This window comes from Aulostomus chinensis, chromosome 17 (assembly GCF_037954235.1).
Source record: "Aulostomus chinensis isolate RoL2024-O1b breed Wild chromosome 17, RoL_Achi_v1.0, whole genome shotgun sequence".
Classification (NCBI taxonomy): domain Eukaryota; kingdom Metazoa; phylum Chordata; class Actinopteri; order Syngnathiformes; family Aulostomidae; genus Aulostomus; species Aulostomus chinensis.
Window position 1 is genome coordinate 18520258 of NC_141336.1, and position 17662 is coordinate 18537919.

The window sequence follows — 17662 nt, forward strand, 5'->3', positions numbered from 1 at the left end:
ATGTATGAAAGCTTCATGTTCATCTCGCCGCTTCTTTTGATCAAAAATCTCTCTTCCCAGTCCTGCTCCCGGTCATTAGCAGAAACAACACCCCTTCTCTTCTAGAGGTTGACTTCTTCCATCTTCTGGTAGGTCTCCATCAATCTCAGAGAGTGTCTAGTGGTCATTTCAAAGTTTTGACTTTTTGTTTTTGTTAATACTTATATTTTGTCAGGTGGGTTTAGTGTTATCCATACCCTCGCTGTATCAAGAGGAGGCTGTGGACTTGGAGCCGTCTGCTGTCAGCTCCGCTTACAACCACCTGCACATCTTGCATCTGGTTACCATTGCTCACATAGTGCAGGTCCTCCTCCTGTCCACAGGTACAAAATAATACAGCGGCTTCATTAGGAAAGTTCCATTCTCAGAGACAGCAGTGGACTGTGTAGTGATAGAGGTGATTGTGACAATGAAATTCTGTGCAGAAATTCATCCTGCAGTAGCTGTTGGAGAGGATACGGAGGAAGCCAGAGCAGCAGCAGAGCTCTACACCACAGTCTCACAACACACTGGACGGTACAAGTGTTTCTCATCATCTTGTATTTTAAAAAAAAATACCGACTGGAAAACTGCGATCATTTTGAAAATAGATGAAACATAAAAAATCGTATTAGGTTTAGAGATATTGACACAAGACACATTGGTAAGGAATGCATTTATCTTTAGAAAATCCTAAGAAAGTTTCGTTAAAAAAATCTCCAGGTGGCATCTACAGGATTTAATGGATGGCGGGTGTTAACACCCAATCCTGAGATGCCAGGGACTGCTGTGGTTTTCCTTGTGTCAGCTACAGTATCTCACTTCTCATCTGGAGCAATTAAAGAGACATAGACGTGTGGACATGGGACCCAACGCTGCCACTGAATTTGAGGGCCTGCAGCTTTTGAGCTTAGAAGCTACTTCATGGTGGATTTCTTTGAACGAGAGTTTATTTAAAATGGGCCTTACGACCAACTGGCACTAATTTGTGTTCGTCCTATACTATAGTCTGAAGGTTTTCCATATCAGGTTAGGAAAGTAGATGTGTAGCTGTGTCTGCTGCTCCTTAATCCATAAATGTACTGTTTTTGTTAGTCTATGTTATGTTCAGACCAGATAAGAGTCAACCTCGCTTCTCCCAAATGGAAACTAATCCGTGCCGCCGTGTTGCCTGCTCAGATGTACACCGGATAACTGAGTGCTTTCAGCTTGTTTGACAGATGTTGTTCTGTGAATTCCTCTCCAGACTGGTTCCAGATGTGTCCGGCAGTTCTGTAGCAGAGAGAGTGAAGAGAGGAATCAACCCTTTCTTGCGCTGTGCTGCTGTGTTTTTCAATTGCCTTACAGGAGTACGACCTCCAGAGGAGCTTTTCTCTACTGCTGGTGGGTGAAACATCAATGGTGGGCCCATTACAGTGTATTGCGTATAGTCATGAACTCGCGTGAATATTTTGGATCTATTGCAGTTACTTGTCAAGGACAGATGGAGGCGCTATGCAGTTACTTGGCACTACCCTCTAATGTGTTCCATCTCTTCCATGAGCACAGAGAAACTGTTACTCCGCTGCTGCAGAGGTCAGTGATGTGGCAAAGCTGTCATGTTTCAGTGTTTTCTGGAAAGTTGAGGAATTTTGTTTAAAAATTTAAAAAATGTATTTGTTCTTAGGTGGTGTGGGAGCTCAGCTATAACCAAAGACCTGAAAGGCAAAATCCAGTCAGTGAGGTGGGTTTTTATTATTATTCTTAATTCAGGCGTCTTTTTTATTAAATGTCTCCTCAATGGTAAGCGCACCCTCCTAAAAGAAGTAATTTTACAGATACCCCAGAAGAAGGAATCGTTTGATTGATCTTCCTGAGGACTACAGTGCTCTCCTCAATCAAGCCAGCCATTTCCAGTGAGTGGACTGTTAGATTCTTTTCCTTCAGGGGGAAGTTAAGTCTTTTATGTTTATAATTAACGTCTCTTCTATACATCCTCAGATGTCCTAAGTCTTCAGATGATGAGAGGAAGCACCCCACGCTGTGCTTGTTTTGCGGGGCCATGCTTTGCTCTCAGAGCTCCTGCTGTCTCAGCCAGCTGGACGGGGAGGATGTGGGTGCTTGCACCGCCCACGCTGCTACCTGCGGCGCAGGAGTGGGCATGTTTCTCAGGTTTGTCTGCACCCCTGGGCCCTGGAGGTCAAGACTGTCTATGATTTAGTTTTCATATTTTGATTAGATGTACCGAAATTGTTAAACGCTTGTTTACTGTTGACAGGGTAAGAGAGTGTGAAATCGTTCTGATGGCCAGTAAAACTCGAGGAAGCCCATATCCTGCTCCGTACCTGGATGACTATGGCGAGACGGACCCTCATCTTGCGTAAGAATCTGCACGACGACGTTACTTTTACTCATGGCTTCCAACTTGCAACTTCAAGCTGGCTTCGGATTGAGTGTTCAATTTGCCTTGTCCTTATCAATGATACCATTAACTCAACTTCAGACTCAATATGGGGGTGAGGGTGGTGGGAGTCCCATCGCTAAAGTTGTGATTTACAGTCCAGTTTCAGGCATCGCTGAGATCCCCACTAGACAGCTACAGTATATTGCTCATGATCAGGCTGCATTATGCTGGTATCATTACTTTATTTATTTGGCAGTTTCCTGCATTTTATTAACTGCTCAAGCAAGTGGAACCCCCAGCTAAGTTTTAGTGACTATCGTTTGAAAAAGTATGTTCTCCTCTTAATGTGTCAGTGTTGGCAAGCAGTGAGAGTCCAAGTACTGATCAGAACTCCATGTGTTTGATGTGTGGATGTGGAAAGTGACAGGATGTTGCATTTCACTTGATGCCTCATGTCCTTGTTTCTGAAAATGAAGTGGCTTTAGTCTGTGCTGATCCCCATTTTGGGAGCAAAGTCACTTTGCGAAACTTCATTTGCACGATTCATTGCTTCCCAGGAGAAATGTCATCTTAATCATAAGGACTTGAGCTGCTGTTGTTGATGCCGGGACGTAAAGGTTTACATTCATTTGTCTGATAAAACAAACCCGTAAATGAACCAGCACTTCTGTTGTGTGTGTTTCCTAGACGGGGCAATCCATTGCACCTGTGTCCAGAGCGTTACAGGAAGCTGAACCAGCTGTGGCAGCAGCACTGCATCCTGGAGGAAATCGCCCGCAGCCTGGAGGTGGTCAACGTAATGTTTGCTTTTGAGTGGCAGATGTTGTGATGATCACTCCAGCTGTGGCGGCCAGGAAAGAAAGAGAGCACAGCCATAGAGCACAATCTGCTCAAGTGCTCCTGAGGCACGCACAAACACGCACGCACACACATGTACAAACAACAGTCCTACTCCTACTACAATCAAAGGACGCCTCTCCAAAGCCAATCCCTCCCTGATGAAACCCCCGCTGTCATCCAGAGAGGTGGTGCAGTCCCCAGAGGAAAGGAACCCAAGTCGCCTTGTTTTAATTTGATTGTCCGCTCTGAGAATGCAAATAACCTTACGTGAGGAGAAAGTCAAAAGAAGGTTGGTTCAAATAAAGACCTACGTTAGATACACTCAAACATATTTCTGCTTTCAGTTGATGTGTCTTCTCAGTCAGGCTGTGAACTCTCTCAACTCCCCCTTTGTGTTACACACCATGTTACAAGGCTGTCATGGAGGGCACACGCATGTTTGGTGATGACAAGAGAACCTTAGCCACTTCAGTTTTGACCATTTATTATTTAGACCGTCCAAATTGAAGAGCCATATCTTCCTGTCCCTTTTCTTGCTTCGATACAAACATATATAAATATATATATATACATATACATATATATGTGTGTGTGTGTATATATATATATATACATATATATATATATATATATATATACATATATATGTGTGTGTGTGTGTGTGTATATATACACACACATATATATATGTATATATATATATATAGACAAATAGAATCAATTTAAAGAATACTCATTATTTTCAAAACTGAATCGAAACAAATCCAGTATTTTGACATTAGTATATCGTGCCCTCTACATGCAAATAAGACCAGCCTTTTCTTTTTATTTGAGTATACTTCCATCATGTTTTCACATTTACCATTTCACCAGTGAGTGAATTGTATAAATTCATACACATCCTCTCAAGATGCCCTTTTACAAAACATGTACTAGGCCGAACATATCAGCCGTTACCTGAATGTTTGTAACGAATAAAACCTGTAGAAGGGACCACTGTTAGATCGTTAGTCAAATTGAGTTTAAGTAAAAACAACTATTTCAACATTCTATTTAAAGAAAGAAATGTAAATTTTATTGAAGATGGTATCTTTTCAGTTTCATTGTCTCTCCGCCTTTTCAGGAAACTGTACGTTATTTCTTCCTCATTGTGTTGTTTGACATTACTACATGACTTCCAGGCTGTGGAAATAAAGACGCTAGCCGATCTACAGAAAAACTGATCCTGTGCCCTGATTCTATAAGAGTACTTCACATGTTCTAGTATCTTGAAGTACAGTCACAAAAAAAGCAGTAAACAGGAAAAAACAAAACAAAAACAAAACTCCCCTTCAGCAGTTACAAAGATGAACTCTCCATCTTTAGAATTCAGGTGCTTTTATGTACATTGAGTCGTGTACTGTATGCTCCCTCTTTTCATACTGACCCCTTCAACATTCCTGCATGAAAATGCACATCCCCATACTTTACAAAAGCACTTTTAAAATAGAAAACAAACTTTACCTGACATCTTTCAGAGGCTTCAGCCGCCTGGTTAAGTTGAACCAACTCAGCTAGCGTCTGCGTCGCCACGTGAAAACAGATTGCAAAACCAAAATACTTTTCATTATTTCTCCCTTCCCTTGTAATACCACAGAAGTACCGTGTGCCAAGAAGAATGTCAAACTGTAAACCGTTCCTCTAAGAAACCCAGTTATTACTCCTTTGTACTTAAGTACCAAAATGAACTAAAAGTATTTCAATTCTTACAAGAAATGCTAGAAAAATGCCCCTAAAACATGAAGGAGCTTTTTCATTCTTTCATTCCCGGGGCCAAGCATACTGGCCGCCTGATGTAAGCCACCATCACCACCACACATGGGAATATGGGATTTCACATCCACATCTCCACACCGGTTTGCACGCTCTCTGCCTTATTCAGCTTTGTAACGTGTTCACTGCGACCCCTCCAGGTCCTAGCTTTATCTACATGAAGGCAACTGGAGGTTCTTGAAGACTGACACCTGAAAGGCTTCATCACTTCTCACTGATTGGCTGAGATTCTCAGGCTTTTACCTTCTTGCTGAGTTATTAACTCCTTGAGAGTCAAAGTGTGGCTGGCTGTTCCTAGCTTCTGTTAAACTCCAGGCATTTGAAAGTGGTACATTTGAAGATAATTTAATAACAGAAAGGATCCAAACATGTTCTAAGTGTTCCGGCAAAACCTAATTTAAAAATAAGCGCTATGTTCCTTGTAGCCTAATCAACTCTCGGCCAGATCTCGTTAATGCGTGAAACGTGATTAATTACACTGAAACTCTTCTTGCCTACATTTCCCACTATGCATTGAGGCCAACTGAAACATAAAAAAACGCAGGTGCTTAAAGCTGATCCCTAATTAAATATTTATCAAATACTAATGCATTTCCAGCTTTATTTCAAGTTCAGTTTGAGTTTTGGACACCTGTTGCAAAAAAAAAAACCCCATGATCCACTGATAGGCCACATAATAATTGAATTGTGTAGTTGTTCAGAATATTTACATCTGTGTTTCTTTTTCACACAAAATCAACCATTCATGGAGAAACACAGTCTTTTGCGGTTGCTGATGAAGGCATTGCCAGTGTACCCAGTCATTCCAGTAATAGATTTCATTTTCCACACGCAACATGTGGCGCTCCCTCAGGTTTAGTAGTAAACCAGCTCTCAGAAGTCCATGAAAAAAAATTTGTCAAATTTTTTTTTTTTTTTTTTGGATAAAGTTTGAGAGCCCCTGGTAGTGTTGTTATCCCGAGGGGGGTCAACTGGCAACAGGTTTTTGCTCGGGCGGCACATTGTCTGGTCCGTAGTGTGCTTTAGAAGTGGATGGTACATTGATGTTGGGGTCCCCGTTGTTGGTTGTGTCGATCTGGTTATTTTTGCCGAGGGTCTTGATGATATTTAAGTTGGTGCGGGCTGTTTCCATAAAACTGTTCTCCAGCAGCCAGCCATCTGATTCAGAGTTGGGGTCTCCTTGTCTCAGCACGTTTTCCAGGGAGGTCTGTAGGTAACGAACCCCCGTCAGCACTGACAGCTAAAACAAGTCAGATGGAGGAAAAACAAACAGCCAAACATCGGTGAAAATGATACAGATTTCAGGCGCATGCAGCTAAGAGTCTGCATGGATGAGCCAGAGATAATATGACAGTAGAGATTTACTCACGGATTAGTCCATAGGTTTACAACTGTTAGCGCAAAGACTGAGACAACACTTGGCCCCTTAAATAAACTGTTTCCATGACAACCAATTTATATTTCCTGACCTCAAACAACCAGGTGATGAGGACCGTGAGGCCAATGGACTGCATGATGTTGGTGTAATACTCCAGCAGCGCCTGGCAGCAGCCTTTCACCCACAGGTTCAGCTCCTCTGTCTGGTGGTCGTAGTTGAAGTGAGCGGAGTTGTTGGTTATCTGCTGCTGGATGCAGGGCCTTGGTGAGTTGAAGTTGCAGCAGCTGTATGGGACTCCATCCATCAGATACTTCCCCTCCACGTTGCTCCTCAGTCGACTGAAGTGCAAGAGAAAGAAGGCGAGTGCATCAGTGTTTTTACGCGATTGAAGGTGTTTCATTCTGTCATTTGTTTTACTCACTCCACCACTTCTTTTTGGGACATATCCAGGTAGCGATTGCTGATCCACTGGATCTGAAACCAGTCTTTATAGCCATTATTGCCACAGCACTGGAACTCTATCTGCAGCATGTCCACAGTGCGCTTCAGGAAGCATCGCCCCGGTGTGTCCGTGTCCTTGTAGAACTTCATGGCCTCTGCCAGCCCTTGTCTCAGGGACTCCTCCAGCTCCCAGCGCATGGTGTAACACATCAGAGCCCCCACCAGTACGCAGAAGGTGAAGAAGAAGGTGCAGATGATGTAGGGCAGCATGATCAGCTTCCAGCGTAAAAACTTGGTGGTGTCAACGCAGTCGTAGCAGATTTTACCCCCTAAGAAGTTAATGGCACAGGCGATGAGGCCCACAGCAATCAACATGTTTGGCACGTACTGGATGTCCCTCTCAGCCATCAGGTCCCCTCGCTTGTTGATCTCTACCTTCAGGAAGAGCCCCAGACTGAACAAGATGACCCCAGTCACCACTGAAATCCAGTTAAGGATCCATAGCACCTGGGCAAGCTTGTCCCTCTTGGTTTTGGTGAACTTTACTCTCAAAACGGCCATCCTGTTTTTCTTTTAAATCCAGGACGACGAGGGAGGGAGGGGATTAACGGTGGGATGCAGGTAGAGCAGGGGAAAGGAAGACACTAACCTGTCAGAGGATACGGGGAAACGAGGGGAGGGGGATTGGTTGCACAGGTCTCTAAAAGTCCTCTGCTAAGCAGCTTAGCCCAGTAGTCATGATCAATATTTTGTGGACGTTGCATTGTGGTTAAACTGTTGGTGCTGGCAGTTCTATGAGACAACAAACCCAGAGCAACAAAAGAAATACACATTACACACTTGGAGATGAAAACACATGACAAAATGTAGTGAAGCGTGATGAGGTGTAGGACGAATACGGGAAATAATTGTCATCTGAGACGCAAAATAAGAAAAGATCCATCTACCTCAACCTGCTCAGTATTCTCCTGGAACGTCAACCTCTCATTTCCCTCGTTTTTTTTCTCTGACATCCTTCTCCTGGTCTGGAGAGAAGCAAGTCGTAGTAGTAGTGACACAGATTGTATAAGGCAGCCACTACAGCACCAGTGTGAGACTCGCAGCCAAGTCCTGACCCTCCTCCTAATCCCCTTTAATCATTAATCAGTCCTGGGCCTCACGAGGGATTTGGACCCACCTTCTGCCACCTACGCAAATCTGACTGTGACAGCACTGAGAGAGGAGCGTCTGATGGTCATCGTGTGTGCAAGTGAGTTTTCCTGTGAGTCAAACAGTCGGACATTAATTGGATCTGATTGAAAACACTTTGAGGCTGGTGATGATGCCAAGGAGATGTGCACACGTGATGACACAAATGGGTTGAAACAAGAAGAATCTCTTATGAAAACTTACAAAGCACAATCTAAAGACGGTGTGTCGACGCCATCAAGGACCGTTTGGAGACAGACAGGAGCCATTTTGATATTGAACTGCTAGAATGGATATTCATTTTTAAATCAAGACATCTGTAATTATGTTTTGATCAAGCAAATTCTGCCAATGAAGTATATTAGGCTTCTCATTATTCAGTGTTCTCGTCATAGATATCTGCAACGGTATTTAGACTATTTCCAATATAATATATCCACAGTTGAATCCTGACCAGCAATAATTCCAGAAATCTTTAATTGCCGTGAGTTTAGGATTTCTAAAATTGCCCCCCCTTTTTTTTTTAGCTATCCGATATCAATACAAATTTCAGTATTATCAGATATATCGAATATCCAGTTGAGCTGTTATGTATCATGCAAAATATCATTCCTATCTGCCAATATGTCATTTGTTGATGTAGTTTTAAATGTTAACAGGCTTTTGTTGTTGTTGTTTTCCCTTTTTCTAAATGACTTGAAAAAAAAAAATCCTCTCCTGCCATCCCGGATTGGAGCGCCTCCAGTGTGGTTCGAACAGATCTGCCTCAACCTGAGCACCTCCACCCAACACCCCGCCGCGCCTCCTCTGACCTATTCTGCCTCTTCTCTCGTACGCACGCATCCAGAAATACTCAACCATGCTGTGAATCAGCCAATGAAATGTTAACTGAGAGTGAGATTAGGGGATTAACGGCTACCAAAGTAGCTTGTGTAAGGAGAGAAGTTTACTTTAACCATCGGGGCCGGTCAGCAAATCCAGCAGGCAGACAGAGAGCACATGGTGCTGCTGACTGCTGAACAAACCCGGAGGGAAGTTTAACTGCTGCACTGTAAGTTTTCACGAGCGAAATGATTCTGATTCAGCTTTTTCTGATGGAGGCTTGTAGAATGTTAACTGCTATTTTCATGCTTTTATCTGTTCTTGCACAATTACTGTTCAGTGAGTGTATGCACGCACACGCACACACACACGCACAAGCTTTGGTAACTTTAGAATGTGAAATAAATCCTTTTAGAAATGTTTCATCATGTTAGGACTATGTGTCAGAACTTTGTTTCAGAGTCAGGCATCATGCTGGAAAGCCATTGGTCTGAGGCACTGGCCAGCAACAACATCAGAGCAATCATCCGCTGGCTGCGAAGGCTCACAGCTGAAGGTACGTGAAGAGCATTTTCGTGATTTTGCACAACCAGTGAAGCACATCAAGCATTCCTTATTGTCCAGGAACTTCTATGTCCATCTATTCATTCAGGATTTTCTCTAATCATTTTTTTACCGTCCCATGTTTATCATTTTGTTCTCCTCTACATGGCCGAGTTTCTATATGTTAATCTTCTCTCATTCCAAATGTAACCCTCCAACCAGGTGCTGTTGACATGGAGGAAACCCTGAGGACTTTCAGCAGCTGGGCACAGAGGACGTCTGAGTTTGCAAAAAAAGAGTTATTAACCTTATGTAAGTACACCCAACTACTTCAGGGACATCAAGTGGTAGCATTTGTCTGAGTGGGATATTTGTATCTGTCGAGCAGGCTTCAGCCGCTGCCAGGGACTGTGGATGTTTCTAGACCAAAGCTCCTTCACTAGGGTGCACATGCTGCTCCAGAGGCTGAGGAACCTGCTCAGTCTGGCCCAGTGGGCGAGGAGGCAGCTCAGTTCAGCACATCTCTGGCATGGTACCAACACACGCATCATCCACGCTTCAGGGTTGTAGTGTGTTGCTAGAATGTGTTTTTCATGCAGGTGTGGGGATCCCGTGTGCGGGGTGCAGGGATGCAAACGGCTCCTCGGAAGTCAGACGCAGCTGCTGGAACCGAGAACACAGGGCTCTAAGGCAGCATATCTGGCTGGGACAGCTGGTCCAGTGGTGGGGCATCATGGGGCTCTTACCCAAATGTCCTGGTACAGGCATCGTCTCCCTCCATTGTATCTGCATGCGGAAGCGTTATCACGCCCCTGAAGGTCTTTCGTTCTCTTTGCTGTTGCTTTTAGAGCCACATGAGGTGAAACGAATCTCTCAAATGTGGAAAGAAATGGATCATAGCCATCGGAAAGCTTGTCTGGAGACACCTGGGTAACTACGGTGCTCCGTAACCTGCCGCCATAATTCCAATTTCACTCTCTCTTAAAGTTTTCTCTACTTTTCCTGTCTGATTTTCCCACTGTTGACCAGATTGGAGGATAGAGGAATGGAACGATGGAGCTCTTTCATTCAGGCTTTGGTGACTCAGCTGGACAAACAGCATGGGTGCTTGTGGACGTCTGAGGACTGTACACAGCAGTGCTATCCTCCTCCTAACCTCCAGGCCCTGCTGAAGCTTGTGCTTGTGCCTCAAATTGACAACATGTCAGTCCAAGCAATTGTATCCATCCAAGTGCGAATATTTCAATGAATAGTGAGACTTTTTTGGTCCCTATCTGCTCTATTTCGCTATCATTCTTAACCTGTACGCCTCACAGCTCATGTATTTTATCCTGGACATGACAAATTTCCTGCAGTGCAAAGACGATCTCCTACATTCTTTCAGCCATGCTTTCACCATCCCCTCCAGCTTTTCTCAACAAATCCGAGCCTTCTGGATGCTTGACCACGGACATGTTAAGGTACACAACGCCTTAGAGACAAAACTACTGACGGGCATCTAATTTTGATGAGAACATTCAGGTGAATAAGCTGACAGTGAGCTCAGTGACCAGTTACCCATCCTGTCGATCACATGAACCTCCATGTTGGAGCAGCTATAACACTCTGCTGATCTATTTGCTTGGAAAGGTTTACTGCCCCCTCTTCCAGTAACGACATCTTGTCACTTAGTCCATACACTTAGAAATCATGGAAGTAACTCACAAAGTTATCTACGCTATGTTACATTCCACCTAGACCTCCATGGAGCTGCTCCTGAGCCCCGGGGCTGCCACTCCCTGCCTCTCCTGGCAGCATCGTTGCATCATCCGCTGTCTCCTGGCGAGGAGGCAGCCTCAGTTGGCGCTGAGGTACTTTCACTGGACCAGACCTGCAATGGAGAGTGTTGAAGATGCAAAGCTTTGTGCAGATGTGCTACTTCAGAACAGGTACTGGATACTTAGTTCTCCTTCATTTAATGATCTGACACTATTTAGTTATACTTGAGTTGTTTTTATCGTCTCTGACCTACAGCTGCGTCTCCGATGCCTGGGCTCTACTGAAGAGAAGCCGCACAGACAGTGACGACATGGTCATGTACTTCCTGCAGGCGTGTGACGGATTTGGCTTGTGTGCAGAGGCCTTAAAGTACATTCCTGTAGGATACAACGTGGGTGAATCTTGTATAGTCACGGAAAAACATATAAACAAAATCCACACAGTAACACAAAGGGACATTCTGTCCAACATTATCAGGTTGAAGGAGACGTCAGTGGGACTGCAGGGATGCGATTACAGAGGATAAAGAAGGGTACAAATATTACATAACACAAAATGAAGTGTGTTATATTTTTATGATGGGAATTTATTTTAACAGACTTCTCAGAGGTACAGCAACCCTGTCCACTGTCTGCCAAACTGTATCAAGTGAACACATCGTCCCCAGAGGAACTCGTCCAACTGGCCAGAAACGCTGTGATGGAAGTGAGCCAACAAAATCCCAAGATAAGGTAGTGAGATGGTGCAGCAGTAAGAGATGATGAATGGGTGGAAGTCTTGACAAAGAATTTCTCTGTGTTCTTTATCCCAGTGAGGTTGTGTGGCCGGAGCGCACAGAGAGAAAAACGAGCAGCAGAGAGATGTTTCTGGCCATCCAGGCCCTGCGGCGTCTCACGCCCAGCCCCTCCCCGGCAGACATGGATGATAGTACGGAGCGAGCAGCAGATGATCCAGAAGAGAAGCATCCAGCCCTTCATTATGTATTTTCATTTTCTTTTTACATGTAAAAAAAAACACAATGTGTGCTTTTAAGAAATAAAGAATTAGACCTTTCTTATGTTCCCACACAGCCACCTGAGGCACCAGCGCACCTTTCATCATCTGAGTCCTCACCTGGAGGAGATCTGAGCTCTGGCTCCTCCTTCACCTCGGCTTTGTCTTTGCCTCTGTTGAGACGGGACCGCGTCTATGAGAGCACTTTGACTCTCCAGAGGATGTCGTCTCTCCTCACTGATGGAGAAAACCAATGCAGGGAGGAGGAGGAGGAGGATGAAGAAGAAGAAGAGAGCAGAACTCCGTCACCATTTGCAGTACTAGATTGCCCTGAGCTTGCCACGACACTAGATGGCGACACAGACCCCATTTCCCCCGACACAGGCATTTTTGTGGAGTCGATGCATGCTGAAGAGGGTGAGCATTGTGTTGCATTTTATTTTCACCCTCCCATTAAGAGATTATATCAGACACTCATTACTTTCTAGGGAGAGGAGATGTTAAAACAGGTGTTGAAGCAGGCTTTCCAGGAGCTTTCATGGATGAAACCCCTCCACCACATGAGAGGTCAGAGTTCACTTTACCCATAAAACATTGATGGAGCACAATCCCTTGAATGTAAATTAAAAGTGAGTGATTTTTATTCAGAATGTTCAGGATTGATCTACCCTCTCACTTCAATGAGGAGTCATCCCTTTCTGAGCTCCAGGTGGACAGTCGCAGTCTCCCCTCACCTGAGCATGGTGCGTAGCCGCAGTGACAAAAACATGGCTGCAACTGCATCCTCACCTCACTGCATAATCTTGTAACGGCAGGGAAAATGGCGGGCGGTAAAGGTGCGTCTGCTGACGTGGTTCTTCCCAATGACGCCACTCTACGGAGCTCTGCAGTGCCACTCAATACGGACGACCAATCAGATCGTATCCTTCCACAGACGGTCAGTTTTGGTGGTGCAGATGCGTCTGACTGTTTCATCAAAGCTAGTCAGGTAGGCAGCAAACTCATCTCAATATTTGTTTGATATCCTACTGGCTTTCCTTAATTTCTAGAGGGTTGGATGAAAAAATGGAGGTGCAAGAGGCAGGATTTTATGATTTAGTGGCCAAATATGAGGGTCCTGACCTCCTGTGCCGTGTGTGACACCAATCATGACCTGTGTCTGACCTTTGACAGAGCCTTCTGCTAGACATGTCTGCAGCCACTGGGTCAGTAGCCTTTACCGGCACCATTAAGACCTCCGAAGCTCAGTCACATACAGATGAAGCCCACATCCGGAGCAGCTCAGATCAATGCACACTGGGCAGCTGGTGGAATCAGGACCTGGAAAATCTTGGCGGGTCCCGTAGCCTCTTAGCTGCAGCACAGCCAGGAGCAGCTGTCGAATCAGGTGAAAACATTCCTGCTTTGTCTTTCCTTTATATATGCAAATAAACAAACGAGTGCTATAAATTTACAAGCATACAGTGTCATCACACATGCTAGCAGATGCCTCACTGACATTTAGAGCCCCCCAAAGCATTACATTAGCAATTGTCTAATTGAAAAAGCCATTTATGTCTTTGCCAGTAATGACCTGAGAATGTTATTGCATACATGTTTATATGTCTGAGGTGCTGCTCTGCTCTGTAGCACCACAGGGTGCAGGATACAGGTTCATGTACCAAAGGCGGGGGGTCTTAGCTGTTAGGAGGAGGAAGTGGAGTGTCAGAGATTGCTTCTCTTGACCTTGCTGCAATCACTTATCCGTACAACAGCCCTCTACCCCCTCCATGCTTTCTGTGGGGGGCGTAATGTCTACCTCCACCAGCAGACCTCCCTCCATCTGCTGGGTTGTGTTGATCACCGCTGGGCCTCGGGGGTTCTACGGCCTACTGCCCCTCACAGTTGCCCCAACCTTGTCACCGGAACAAGGGTTAAAGACGTAAACAGTGGAGCAATGTTGCATTAAATTAAAAGAATCGTCTCAGTAGTTACACCGATTTTTTTATGATGCTAAATGATTCTTTTCAAAGCAAAATAATACCGACACTTGTGTGTTCCTGCACAGATAAGAAGTCTTCTCTTGGTCTAAGTCAGCCCTACAGTCTTCTCAGCTTTATGGACTTCACTGCAAAGCAAAAAAGCAACAAAAGCAAACAGGTAAGGACCACTTAACTCTCATCTTCCCGCTGTATTCATCACAGGAAGATAAAAGCCAGACCAGGCTGTAGGGGACACTATTGTTCCAGTTAACAGTGTCTCCTCTTTGGATGATCTCATTTTTAGTCCCTGAGGATTTTTGCTTCATCACAAGCCAGCAGGTGCCCTCTTTACTACCCCCCCCCCCCGCCCCACCTCCCCCCTCTCTCCTGTCCTCAAGCATAAACATCAGTGCTTTTACGATCTCCGCCTACAATGATGTCATTTTCTAAATATGAAGGCAGTATTTCAAGGGGATGGAAATCACTTGTGTGATGATCTGTAGCAACTTGAAAGCCAGAGTCATATGTACAGTCGTTTATTTGTCAGAAACACTGCGGTCTCTAGTTTATAATGTCAAATTTCACCACTGGCTTGTAAATTAGTGCTGGGTCTGCACATTACCCTGCTAAATGCTGTAACATCGTTGCAGGGATATGACCAGGTAATTGTTTTACTGAGGTTTTATTGGATAATTGTTTAATTGCGATGTGGTCTCCTAATTATTTTGTTCAGAATTTGGGACCATATGGAGCTTGGCAGGTGAAATGAAATGAGATCATGTTAATTTATGATGAGCATTTCTTGGGCTGGGGTAGTGCACACTGTACCTCCGGCGTAAGTCAACCACTGCCGCCTGTTCTGGTTGTCCGGTGCTTGTTTACAGTGATGCCGTTACTTTGCTGTCTCGGTGTGACTGTACACAGAATGTGGGGGAGCTCTTGTTATCTTTTTGTCAAACTAAGCCAATGCAAAAAGGCTGCGAATAATTAATGAGCAAAAGGCGTGTAAATGAGTTTCGGCAGCCACAGATAAGACGATAAGGACAGTATAAATGATGTCTTTTTAAAAAAAGATATACGATCATGAAAATCAAAGCTCCCCAAGAAATGATCAACGCCTCAAACGATATCGCAAAATGAAAAACTGCCCAATTTGCTGTACATCAGAATAACAATATTTGCACGGCAAGAGACAGCCAGCATTGGTTGATGTTGCTTGTTTAAACATTTAAGATTCAAGGGGAGACGAATGGCCTCTATTAGGAGCATTTAATCAGTGGCTGGCCCAGTGCTCCCAGTCTCCTACACCCCCCCTGGGGAAAGATTAATGGGTACAGGATATTTCATCAGGTCCTCCACATCACTACCCAGGATATGAGGCTGTAATTGTGTCTGTTTTGCTGTTGTTTTGTGTTCCAGGCAGACAAAGAGGAAACCGCAGGTTGGAAGGTTTCACAAGGCGCCATGAGAAGCGGAAGAACACGATCAAGGAAAAGTAAACAAGCCAAGAGATCGTGACACCGTAGCTGAAACAGACGAGAACGTCCTGTCAGCGAGTCGGACGGGTTTTTTTTCCCTCAAGATCCATTTGGAACATGATTCTGAACGTATGGACAAACTCAAATACTGGACAGTCACAATACAGTTCTGACAGAACCACAAAGACTCTGATGAGACGCATCCACGCTTCATCAATCAGCTGCTTGCGTCCTCCTGACAGCTGCTGGTCCTTTAAGCCGCCGTTCCCGCCGTGCCACGCCCTTCCTCTCCTTCAAAAATGCTCTCTCAACAATGCATTTCTCAGGAATTATTCATGACAAGTAAATTATTGAATATTTTGATTATTAAAGGATGATTTTGAAATGACAGTGTGTACCGTTATAGGGTTCTCACAGCAAGGATGCATGTTGGGGAATCTGAAGCGCAAATGTTTTAAATTCCAAATGCAGTGATGGTGTCCTTGAAATACACTTTAGATTCCTCGCTGGTTTCCCGCTCTTGATAAAGCATGTTTGCTTTGCTGCCATTGCACCTCATGAAAAATGGATGAACTCCCATTGGTTTTTGCCGCCCATCGCTCCTTATATTTGCACAGTGTCCAGGGAACACATTTGGGTTACCCCCCCCCCCCCCTACCTCTGTGGCTTGTTATGGGGGTGAATAACTTAACACATATTTCAGCCTGACACACTTTTGCTCTGGGTCTCCCCTGGGTTGTCAGTTCATGAGCCCGCACACGCTGTTTTATTTAAAAGTGGGGTCTGCCTGTGGATGTAATCTTCTGTTGTGTATTATGGAGTTTTCAGGCCCTTCCCTGTGACCTTGCAGGGGTGGTGCAGGAGTCTGGGGTCTCGCTAGCACAGGTACCAGCAGAGAAAAGAGCCTCATTCTGGCAGGTTTGTGATCTGATCTATTAAAAAGAGGAAATTGCTCTTCTGTAAGCCGCAGAGAACACGCACTACACAATCGATCACCGCAGAACGGTCCAAACTGCGAGGTGATTTATCTCAGGATATTGTCATCATTTAGACGATTCATCATACACCCTAGTAGGAGAATCTGCCAGAAAAATACCCGACGAGCATGAAACATAAGTAACAGTAATGATGCTAAAAAGCAGAGCGGCTCATAGCGTGGAAATGAAATCAGGGTTCTTGTCAAGACTGCGCGCGCACCCCCCCCCCCCCACACACACACACACACACACAATAACTCATGCTAATCTCAGAACCGATAACATCCTGGAAATCAGAGTGGTGTGGCGCTGCAAAATGACACATAAATCATGTGCAAGGGAATGGATGCAAAATACTGCAGTTTGCGTGATGTATATAAGTAGATGTCCATGAAGCTCTCCTATAAATATGTGTCTTGTTGTGTAAGATTTTCTCTGGAAATTGCGGCACTATTTATCATTTTCTGATGTGAAATTATTCATTATTGATGTTTCTCACTCAGTCGTTCTCCTGTTCCATCCTTCCATGTTGCTCTGCCGCAGCAGGAGTCTGTGTAAGGCAATAACCGTCTCTCAAACAGGAAACGGGGAGTTCACGCCGAGTGTTTAAGATGGCAGGCAGCAGGTGCTTCGCCCACTGGAGGGCACTGTTAACGGTGAGTCGCTGCTGTGGAAGGTGTGAGACACCTTGTCCAGCTCACCAGATGGACTCACTGGAGCATGTCAGAGAGCTCTGACAGCTACAAGCTAGTCCTTCACGACTGTCACCATCTATAAACAAATTATGGTCACACTTTAGTTCACGCTACACTAAGCTTGTGTGAGTAAAATGTGTGAGTGTGTGTGTGTACGCGTGTAAGTGCACAAACACATTAACTGATAAAGTATTTTTCTACCCTGCGATTTATTTTTGATTTAATCTCTCAAAAGGAAAACATCAAAATGCATCAGAATTATTAATGCATCCATTGCTAGTTTGGAAAAATAATCAGCTTTTATTGCATTTGATTGCCTCTGACATTTAATAAAATCCCTTTCATGTACATTTCTTTCTTTCTCTCAACAGCTTC

The 17662-nt window shown here is 44.5% G+C and overlaps 3 protein-coding genes across 15 annotated transcripts in view; 2 read left to right on the forward strand and 1 right to left on the reverse strand.

Moving 5' to 3' along the window:
- ubr1 (ubiquitin protein ligase E3 component n-recognin 1) overlaps positions 1-4658 on the forward strand; it is a 17404-nt gene extending 12746 nt beyond the window's left edge. The window contains exons 38-47 of the mRNA XM_086182768.1: positions 61-128; positions 215-362; positions 465-555; positions 1265-1401; positions 1485-1593; positions 1685-1741; positions 1836-1913; positions 1999-2169; positions 2276-2377; positions 3089-4658. Of these exons, the coding sequence (XP_086038894.1) occupies positions 61-128; positions 215-362; positions 465-555; positions 1265-1401; positions 1485-1593; positions 1685-1741; positions 1836-1913; positions 1999-2169; positions 2276-2377; positions 3089-3230 (1103 nt within the window). The 3' untranslated portion in view covers positions 3231-4658. The remainder of the gene's footprint in view (positions 1-60; positions 129-214; positions 363-464; positions 556-1264; positions 1402-1484; positions 1594-1684; positions 1742-1835; positions 1914-1998; positions 2170-2275; positions 2378-3088) is intronic.
- Positions 3963-8191, reverse strand: prph2la (peripherin 2-like a). Its single transcript, XM_086182784.1, has 4 exons — positions 7820-8191; positions 6853-7664; positions 6523-6769; positions 3963-6293 (listed from the first exon to the last, which is right to left on the reverse strand). The coding sequence occupies exons 2-4, from the start codon at positions 7431-7433 to the stop codon at positions 6021-6023; spliced, it is 1101 nt and encodes a 366-aa protein (XP_086038910.1). The 5' UTR covers positions 7434-7664; positions 7820-8191; the 3' UTR covers positions 3963-6020.
- Positions 7968-17210, forward strand: LOC147246612 (uncharacterized). Of its 13 annotated transcripts, none has more exons than XM_086182774.1 (21): positions 7968-8121; positions 8806-8891; positions 9330-9438; positions 9648-9737; positions 9814-9957; positions 10025-10183; positions 10274-10355; positions 10455-10644; positions 10742-10885; positions 11163-11353; positions 11439-11574; positions 11661-11715; positions 11782-11914; positions 11995-12163; positions 12254-12593; positions 12665-12743; positions 12825-12919; positions 12992-13164; positions 13350-13563; positions 14224-14315; positions 15557-17198. In XM_086182774.1, exons 1-21 carry the CDS (start codon positions 8103-8105, stop codon positions 15653-15655), a joined length of 2799 nt encoding a protein of 932 aa, XP_086038900.1. In that variant the 5' UTR covers positions 7968-8102; the 3' UTR covers positions 15656-17198. The 13 variants fall into 13 exon arrangements, with proteins under 13 accessions (XP_086038900.1, XP_086038899.1, XP_086038903.1 ...); XM_086182773.1 differs by having other exon boundaries at positions 7970-8121; positions 8797-8891; XM_086182777.1 differs by having other exon boundaries at positions 8069-8121; positions 8797-9111; positions 15557-17195.
- The last annotated feature ends 452 nt before the right edge of the window (positions 17211-17662 follow it).